The sequence below is a fragment of the Porites lutea genome, chromosome 4 (assembly GCF_958299795.1).
Source record: "Porites lutea chromosome 4, jaPorLute2.1, whole genome shotgun sequence".
NCBI lineage: Eukaryota > Metazoa > Cnidaria > Anthozoa > Scleractinia > Poritidae > Porites > Porites lutea.
Genome location: NC_133204.1, coordinates 37,039,018 through 37,049,298, shown reverse-complemented (window position 1 = coordinate 37,049,298; position 10,281 = coordinate 37,039,018). Strand labels below are relative to the sequence as shown.

Sequence of the window (10,281 nt, the reverse complement as noted above, 5' to 3'; positions counted from 1 at the left end):
TGCTTAGAACACTAAGATATTACGCCAATCAACAGAGGTGCACCATATATATGTAAGTATATTATTATTCATTCAAAACATTATTCCTTTTCTAATTCGCTTAGATTCCCTTCTAATTCTTGATAACCATCTAGCGTTGACCAAATGTAGATGATGTTTGCCGATGCCAATACAGTTGACATTTTGTAATTACAAAATAGCTGTAGCTAGCTGTGCTAGTGTCTCAGGCCTAGGCCAAACTACGAACCTTTTCATGAGACGAGCCAAACTCCAATTTGGGCTCAGACGTCGAACGTCGAACGTCGAACGTCGGACGCGCCGAACCAATCAACTGAACCAGACCAAAAAGCAAGTTTAATACATTTTCTCCCGAAGGAAGCTAAATATACATTATCATACAAATTTTTAATTCATCGACGATCGATGTTTGTCCCGGAGACGTTCTTCAGACTTCAGAAGGATAGAACGTGTTAGAAGATCCAAACTCATTCAGACGAACATAAGTGACTCAGTCGTCGAATTTAGGACGCGTCGAGCCAATCAGAACAAAAACGCGGCAATTTTTATAACAAATTTTCTCCCGAAAGAGGCTAAATATAGTTATACTATCATACAAATTTTTAGTTCATTAGTATAGATCATCACATTCGAAGATGTACGTTTGTCCTGCAGACGATCTTCAGACGTTCTATCTGTCTGAAACAGACGGATAGATTGGAAAGTGTTGGACGATTAAACTCATTCAGACGAACTGATTAACTAATGTCGAGCCAGACGTCGAAAGGCTAAGGCATCCTTTGAGATTTGAAATACAGAAAATTTTTCCTTTTTAATTTTTTTTATCTGGAGCACCATATCCCTATATCCCTCTGTATCTGTAATAAAAGAGTTTGGGTAATAGAGAGTCAGTTACTCTTCTGGACATTGAAAACTGCCCGCCTGCAGCATTACTAAAGTTAAGTTTGCATTAACTGAAATTAATGTATTCTTCTCATGATCCTTTATTCTTTCAAGGAATTACCGAAACGTTGAAAGCAGAACAGCAATGATAGTCATTTGTGCTTGTTTAATTTTTTAGAAGTCCCCACAATGCTGAAACCGAAGCCATCATTGTCTATGCGCCAGCATATAAAAGAGAAGCGTTAGCCTACGTTTATACTCTCCTGGCATCAGGATTTGCACGTCATCCTGAAAACCGCACCGATTTTTACAAGTTACTTCCCTGTCCAGAGGGAACATTCTTTAACTCTTCTTCAAGAGGCGAACAAGGATGTATAAAATGTCCTGCAGGTAGTAAAAGGATCCCAATAGAAACCTAAAGTGTGACATCATGAAAGATTAAATTTGTAAAATTTGTCGGAATATTCTGAACGAACAGCATCCAAAAGGCCTACTTGCCAAAAACTAGCATTTCCGGGCAAATTGTCTCTGAGATATTAGCCCAGTTATACTCTGATGACTCCATGCAATATCCTTCTAAATTTGACTCGGTTCATGTTCATTCCCCGGCCTTTGAAAAGGAGGCAAGGCTGGAGGTGATCTTGCTTTGTTGCAAACCTTTTTGATCTTCACATGTATATGATGTTGCTCAAGTTTTTGTTAATATTAGAATAACACGATTTGTACATGAAAAGCAAGACAGCTTGTATCTTAACAAGACCACTTCCAGCCTCGCTTCAATTCAAAGGTCAGGGCACTAACCACACAACTGTAAAATGGCCTATTGACACATGAGCACCCACTCAATTAATCAGAATTTTTGAGTGAAGCTGCAAGTACCACGAGATCCATTGTGGTCAGAAGGTAATTTTTTCATCCCTTATTGTCGTTTTAGGAGGATTTTATTCCGACAAAGTTGGGTACGTCGCAACAAGTTGTAAAAAATGTCCTAATGGTTCCTTTGTTTCGCTCGAGAAGGCGCCAGGCAAAAGAGCTGAAGACTGCAAGGCTTGTCCTCAAGGTAATTCGCTTATCATCTTACAATTAGCAAAAACCAAAGGTTACAGAGTGCGGGCGACAACGATCGAAGGTCCATAGCTGTGCTCTGCGTAAGTTTCAAGTGAGAGATAGTCAAAACAAGCGTGATCAGATTACGAGTGATAGACGGTGCAAACGCGCGGGATCAAATCGGGTTCTGTCCATTCCATTCATACTTAGTGGAAGTCCAAACGAATGCTACATACATGCGACGCATGCGTAATAACAACCTGTAGATTAGGATTGCGGGCTCCTCTTGTCGCCCGCAATAAAATCATGAGGTGCTTTGAATATATTTTAATGCCTTTTGACCTTACTTCTACACTAATACGATCGCAAGTTATAAGAAAACGCTATCTAATTTTAAATGACAGACTTTGCAATGCAAAGCCTGTTATTAGTGTGGATGGCGGGATCATGCGGAGACTTTTAAAATAGTCGTTGACCAGGCGAAAGGAAGTAGGAAAAATCTTGAGTCTGTTTTACAAATTGTCTTAATACTCTCGAATCTTATTTCACATCTGATCAGGTACAAACACAGACGACTTTGCTGGATATCGCGCTTGCAAATGTTTGCATGGATTCCACCGCACCCATATGTTAGAAAAGTGTCACAAGTGTGACTTGCACGGAGGACTCGAGTGCAAAGATGATTATGCCACTTTAAAACCTGGTTACTGGTGGGAATGGCAAAGTGAGATATATAAGAATCGGTACAGAAACTTTTCGCACTATCTATCTTCGTCTTTGCCAGCTTCAGATACTTTCTCCACTCGGTACCCCTATCCAATGCCCACACCACATAAATGCCCAAAGCAAGAATCTTGCAAAGGTGGTTTAGAATCTCCGTGTGAGATTGGATATGAAGGTCCATTATGTGGAGTATGCACTATGGGATACTACATGGAATTACAAACATGTGAAAGATGCTCATCAAAGACGTGGTTATTAGGACAGTTTTTAGTCATTGCAGTCGTTTTGGTAGCGATTTTAATTGTGTCGTTCTGGACGAGCAAATCGAACCGAAAGAAGGCCAAGGGGCTTGCTGTTATTGACAAACTTTTATCCAAACTCAAGATCATTATAGGCTTTTATCAAGTGACCTATGGTCTTTTGGAAGCGTTCTCCTTTATAGAATGGCCAGATTCCCTGCAAGCTGTTGCCAAATATTCTGAAATACTGCAGTTGAATATCCTTCAAGTTGCGCCTATACATTGTCTTTTTCATGGTCTACAAGTTGACGCATTTGCCAATTTAATTGCAATTATGACAATAAATGCCTTAGTTATCTGTTTCTGCGGTGTTGGCTACGGGCTGCGCAAGGCAGTCATCGCAAGAAAGCAAATCCTAAGCGAACAAGAGAAGGCCGACGCAATTTCCGAGACGAAGCAGTTCGCTTACAGGAATCTATTTTTCTTTTTGTACGTAACGTACCTAAGCACTTGTGTTAAGACAGCCAGCGTGTTTCCACTTGCCTGCCAGAAGATTTGCTTGAACGAAAAAGAAGAGCAATGTTCCAATTACTTAAAAACAGATTACAGCGTGAAATGCCATGAGCCGCGGTACAACCATTTGGTTATTGTAGCGTACATTGCTACTGTCTACGTGCTTTGTCTCCCTACCTTTTCATTCATCGCCCTTTGGAGACTGAAAACGATCATATTTGCCACCAGAGACAGTAAAACAACCCTGGATTCAAGAAGACCAAAGAACGAAATCGTAACAGGACTCAGTTTTCTGTTTGAAAACTACAAACCTCGAAATTGGTATTGGGAAATTGTTGAAATGTCTCGCAAAGTTATTATTACGTCGGTCATGATTGTCGTTGGAAAACAGACCAGATCCTACATCGGCTTAACATGGGTTGTCGCGGGCATGTATGGAGTACTATTTGCATGGACGAGTCCCATTCAAGACTCTACAGAAAACATACTGATGGTGACGTCCCTTGCTGTTACTTGTCTCAACCTGGGTATTGGAGCTGTGAGTAGAATACCAGCAGAGAACATTTCAGCCTCGGTAGATTCGCATATGGATACCGTTTTATTCAAGATCCTTGTAGTGGGAGCAAATACCTTGGTAATCGGCCTTGTTGGTGGTGAGTTCAAACAATTTTTTTCAATAGAATCTCTAAAAAAATCTTTTGAAGAGTTGTAAAAATTTTTTAACGCATCCTCAATCGCTTTTTGAGCTACGTTTCTTTTTGAATCATTGTATTTTGAAAAATCACTGACAAAGAACGTTTCTTGATTACCAGGTAATATCCAAGATATTAGATTTCATCATTTTTCATGTTCTCTACGTAGAGAGTGCAAATTTAATTACTGTAAAATCACACACTTGACAATTCAAAGTTGCTACAATCAGAAGTATCTTTTTTTCTTTTATTTCTTTAAGTTCAATATGCCGTACACGTGTTTCAGTACCTTAAAACGTGGATCAGAGATCCCCGTCTGTCCATTTCTTGTTGCCTGGCAATGCTTCTTCCTCTTTCTGATCTGGGTGGAGAAATGCACCTGGATCATTTGACTGAAACGAGCGTTCCATGTGATGAGCTGCATGACGAAGATGTAGATCTGCAGGAAGTTCTCAGCACAGCAAAAACTAATGGTAATGCTGAGGTGCGTTTTCAAGGACTGGAAAACAGTGTGTTGATTGAGAATTGCCATTGTCACGAGGTCGACCTCAAGGAACCTAAATGCCATCAAGAGACGCAAACAGAGATCTTCATATCTTTTGCCACTAAGAGTTTGGCGCAGGAAGCAACGCATAAATAAGTACATTCCTTTAGGTAAGGAATCTGCTTCATTTCGCATTTAACTTAAGGCAGTTTTCTTTATTTTCATTTAAACATTTCAACCTGAAAGTACGTTAATCCGTCGTACAGTCTTCTCCGTAAAATGCATCATTTCATGTCATTAAAAAAAAATGGATGTTGGTCAAAATAACCGAATGGTATGTTAGAGATAGCGATTAAATTGATTACTCCAAGTCTCAATTGTATTTTCCGGGCTTGACCTTCCAGTCCCAGTTCAAGTTTGTGTTTCAGTTTGAATCCTACTTCAATTTCGAGTCGAATTGTAACTCCATATCAGATGTGTGTTTGCGTACCTGTTTGATTGAGTTTGAATTGAACCGTGAATTCGATTTTGTCTTGGTTGACTCGTTTACAAAAACATTTCTGATTACTTTGCTATTATTAATTTTAGATCAAAAATCGTCCTCAAGTAGATTATTCCTTGCAACATTGTACAATGCGCACAGCAAACCGACGCCTACATGGAAGTAAACGGTTCCAACTATACTACTAACGCCAAAAGGCGGATAAAAGCGAGAATTTTACGCTGTACCATTTTAGCATGCCAGAAAAACAAGGAGGTCTTCATATTTTTTAGACAAATTTACCCATCACAAGTTTATTCAGCATAACACTACTTCAAGATCTGAACCATGTACACTCATTTTAAAAAAAATGTCATGCCAAGCAGAATGTTAAACGTTTTACGCTATTATCAGTGCCTGTATCACAGTGGATCCTTAACAGCGTTTTCATTTACGTTTCAGGCTGACGTTTGACGTTGTGAGGTTTTAAGCTTAACAATGTCAAGTTGTTCTTCGAAAGTGACACAGAATAACTGCACAATATGTAGTTAGCAAGTAGTTTTTCGAAACACGTTTTACAATTTCGCGTTCTTGTAAGTATTGAAGCGAGTTTGCACGAATCGATCAGTGTAGCTCTAAAAATATTGTTAGAAAATGGATTGCACCTCATTGTACAACTGAGCTTTTGTAGTCGCGCCAAAAACGTAGCTTGTGAGGCCTTACGTGGCAGGCGTTCGAAGAGGAAGAGGCGGGGAAAGGAGCATTCGGGCATACTAACACGCCCCTTGAGTTTTTGGGCGCCCGAATTCCCCCTTTACCTTCCCTTCCGAACGTCTTTCACGCAGAATAGTTAGCGTTCGCGCGCTTTTTAGTCTCGCTTGCGTAAGCAGCAAGACTCATAATCTGCAAGCCGTTTTTCCTCGTATTTAGGACACAAAAGGGCGTTGGGGTGCCAGGCGTTCCTAGCGGAGACCGTGGAAACTGGGAATAAGAACCGTTGCGCGACCGAAGCCACGCATGTTTTGAGAAGAAAGCTTAGGAAAGATTAATAAATGAGATTTGGAGCTTTTCCGGAACGGGTCGGTCTACGAAATTCTATCGCTTGAGAAAGTTGATAACATTGGAACACGTGAACACTTCAGTGGTCGAAAAAAAAGAAAAGAAGAATCTTAATTAGCAAAGGCTAGCTGGTCGAATGTTGTAAACTTTTATTGTTGCAAATGAGTCTTTTGAGGAGCATGCGGTTTATTTTCTGCGATGATTGAAAGGACGTCCCATGTTCTCATAACGATGTCATTCCTCTCGAGTCGAGGCTCTTGAATTTTCGTGTAATTATACAGGCGTATAGCCTGCGACCGCAGACGTATCTCCAGTCGCCGCTAACACGCCTACTAAACCAATTCAGAAAAAATTCGTCGAATACGATATAAAAAGTAAATGTCCTGAAGAATACTCGACCGTCGATAAAGTAGGAAATGAAAAACCGTCAATGAGTAAATCCTGTTGCGTCTAGAGTTAATCGCCTCCTCATTTCGTATCTAATCTCTAAGCAAGCGAGACTTAACACCGATATTAAGAGCGTTCTTGTCAGTTAAAAGGTCGGTGGCTCCACCGGTCTGGACAACACACCAGCTAGTCTTTTGAAATGAAACGACGGTGCCAGCGTTAAAGTTTCCTCGGTTACGCACATAGTCTATTTCTCTTTGTCGACTGGCTAAGCGTCTGATAGTGGAAGAAAGCAAAGGTGGTGCCGTTGTACAAGTGTGGTGGACAGGCAATCATGGATACCTATCGACCGATTAATACTTCCAGTTGTATCCAGAATTTCTGAGGTGGTGAACGTCACGTTCAACACTATCTAAAGCACAGCGATTTATTAAGTCCCTTTCAGTTGGTTTCAGGCAGCACCACTCCACACTCACCGCGGTAATGTTCTTTTGCGATTCCGTCGAGGCATTGACCCTAATAAAGTTTTTGGGAGCTGTGTTTATCGACCTAAGAAAGTCCTTCGATACTGTGTCAAATGAGGCACTTATCGAAAAGTCAGAGAGATGTGGCATAAAACGAAACTCTCTAAATTGGTTTTCAAATTATTTGCACAATAGAACCCAGGCGGTCAGCATTGCATTGTCAAATCCCCTAACCAAAGTGGCGTGCCTCATGGGAGTATTCTCTGGACCGTATTATTTAGGCTATATATTGATTTACCATCTTAAGATAAGATAAACATAGGCTAAGTGCTTTATGTAATGTGGAGTTTACGCTTAGCTCAATAAGCTATTATACAGGTATCCTTGACCCTAGTATATTCTAAAATGTTATTCTACATTAAAATGTTGTTCCTGCTCTTCTTGTTGTTTTTCTTGTTGGTGTTGTTGTTTTGTTCTTCTTCTTGCTGTTGTTCTTAATTTATTCTTGTTCTTGTCCTTTATCATCGTCATCCTCTCGCTTTTGACCTTGCTCTTTCAGCTTCATCTACTTCTTGATGTTCTTGTTTTTTTTTGTTCCTCTTGTTCTTGTTTTATTCTTTTTCTTCTCGTTTTGTCCTCCTCGTAGTTGTTTTTGTTTTGTTCTTTGACTTTCTTTTTGTTCTTGCTGTTTTTGTTATTGTTTTATTGTTGTTATTGTTCTTGTTCTTCTGCTTCATCATCTTTTTCCTGCTCTTGTTCTTCGTCATCTTCATCTACTTCTCCTTTTTGTTGCTTTCTTCTTGATGTTCTTGTTTCGTTCTCGTTGTATTCTTTTCCTTGTTCTTGTCCTTCTCGTTATTTTTTTTGTTCTTCCTTTCCTCATTCTTGCTTCTTCTTCTTGTCGTTGTTGCTCTTCTTCTTTCTTTTTCTTGCTCATGTTCTTCCTTCATCTTATTTTTCTTCCTCTTCTTCTTCACCATCATCATCATCATTATCACTGCTTCATGTTCTCGCTCTTCAGTTCCCCATCTTCACCTACTTCTTGTTCTTCCTGCTGTTGTACTTGTTTTGTTCTTCGTCTTGTTTTGTTGTTGCTTTAACCGTTGTTCTTCTTGTTCGTTGGTGTTACTTCTTCTTCTTGTTCATCGCTATCACCTTCATCACCATCATCATCTTCTTCTTGTCCCCTTCTGACCGCTTCATTTCTTAGATACGAAACTGTCCTCCTTTCCTTTTTCTGCCCAAGCGCACCACTGAAATTTATTTATTTGTTCACCATTTAGGTCTTTCACTCAATATTGAGCATTTTAGACCGCTCTAGAAAAAAAAAAACCAACAAACCAACAAACAAAGGAAAACGAAAGTGACAAAAGTGGCACTTATGAGCGCAAAGTAATAAAAGTGTCAATAAATGTTTGAAATTGCATTTTTAAAAGCAGCCAGCGAATTGGACAATGCTATATCCCTTGGGAGTTTGTTCCATTCTGTAATTGTCCTTGTGTAGAAGGAATGCTTGTAGTAATCCCTAATGGCTGCGGCTGTGTGTAAGAGTACTCTATGGGACGAGTTGACTACGAATTGCCAGCAGATTGTAGATTGGCGTCTTTGTGAGAGACTAGCCTGTGTTGCATTTTATACAGCATAGATAGGCGTGCTATGGTTCGCCTACTTTCTAGTGTCTTCCATTTCAGGGTTGAAAGCATTTCGGTTACACTATCTTTGCTGTCGAAGCGATTTAGAGCCCAGCGTGTAGCTCTCCTTTGGACCATCTCAACCGTGTTTGTGTTTTTAGCTGCATATGGATCCCACACAGATGAACAGTATTCCAGAGTTGGTCGCACTAGGGCCTTGTATGCGGTTTCCTTAGTCGTGGGTGGGCAATGTGATATTATTACATAAAGTTCCGCTTTAGAAAGCCAAGAGTTTTGTTAGCTTTGTTGGAGATGGTTTTAATATGTACCAAGGTATCTGACAGAAAGCAGGGGGTCCAAGACTTGTCCTTTAAGCTTATAGACATGAACATATGGATGACACTTCTCTGAACAAAACTAGTTATCACAGTTATCACTAGCTATCTGTATGATAGAGATTTAACCACCGTACTGATTAATGTGACGTTCAAAATATAATGATGACCACAGGGGCTGGGCTCAAGCTCCAGGGAATTTGTCATGAGAGCCAGGAGCCAAGTGAGCTACATCAAACACATCTTTCCTTTCATTCGTTTCATTTTTTTTAATAAACAAATACATCAAAGCGATTTACATGTCGCTTTACAGTGATCGATCACATCAAATCAATCTTTACAATTTTATTATTTAAGACTTCGACAAATACAACGATTTGGAATAGCAAAGAGAAATCATTACGTGAAATCCCTTGATTAAAGTAAGGTAATGCAGATGGTAGATCCGCTTCTAGAGAACCTCTCTTGAGGTCTCAACCTTGTAACATCGTGCACGCTTATTCTAAATGTGCTCGAAGGAAATCGTTGTAAGAAATCTTGCCCGTCATGTTTTTGTCGTAAAACGAGAACAGATGGAAGAACTCTTCTTCGCTTAACTCAATCTTAAATTTTCTCATCATCTCTCTGAACTCAAGAAGAGAGCAAGTACCACAACCACTTTTATCCAAACCCTGGAAATAAGAAGAGAAGGAATAATCACACTACGTAAATCACTGGTGAAAATCACAAAAGCCAAATTAGGGAGTTTAAGTAGCCACGTTTTGATTGACGTATGCCAACTGGAAGTGAACCTTTTTCTCTTTTTAAATGCCTTGACGCTACCAAATCTGTAATCGTAAGGTCCAGTTCAGACGCCAAACTTTTCATGAGCCGAACCTAATTCGAATTAAGGCCGACCCAAACTATTTAGACCGGCTCAATTGATTCAAACGTCGATCTAAATTGCAGCTGAACAAAGTTCAAAAGGCGGAAAACGCTCATTTCGGTCAAACTGCTTATAAAATATCGGTACATGAAAAGTTTGGCGTTTGAATCAAAGCCGTTCCAAAGTCGCTCCAAAGGCGAAATTCCCGGCCAGGCTAGGCGAAAAGAACGGCTGCGGAGCCGTTCCAAATTGAAACAGGCGTGCCTAATTGATTCAGACGCCGAACTTTTCGTGAACTTAATTCAATATATCAGGTTCGGCTTATAAAAAGTTCGGCCTCTGAACCGGGTCCAAGTGTCTTTACTCTCAAAGAGACGATTTGCCCAAAAATTTGTTCAAATTCGTGGCTCAAGAGTGTAAAAAGTCCACTTCCGGTCGACGTGCGTCGCTCAAAAAAGTCG

General features: G+C 40.0%; 2 protein-coding genes across 2 annotated transcripts in view; one reads left to right on the top strand and one right to left on the bottom strand.

The window, feature by feature from the left end:
- The first annotated feature begins 2,574 nt into the window (after positions 1-2,574).
- LOC140934612 (uncharacterized) lies at positions 2,575-4,754 on the top strand. Its single transcript, XM_073384210.1, has 2 exons — positions 2,575-4,075; positions 4,375-4,754. The coding sequence occupies exons 1-2, from the start codon at positions 2,575-2,577 to the stop codon at positions 4,752-4,754; spliced, it is 1,881 nt and encodes a 626-aa protein (XP_073240311.1).
- Positions 4,755-9,241: 4,487 nt separating this feature from the next.
- LOC140933467 (EF-hand calcium-binding domain-containing protein 6-like) overlaps positions 9,242-10,281 on the bottom strand; it is a 28,177-nt gene continuing 27,137 nt past the window's right edge. Inside the window, exon 37 of the mRNA XM_073383025.1 lies at positions 9,242-9,626. Coding sequence (XP_073239126.1) covers positions 9,453-9,626 — 174 coding nt within the window. The 3' untranslated portion in view covers positions 9,242-9,452. The remainder of the gene's footprint in view (positions 9,627-10,281) is intronic.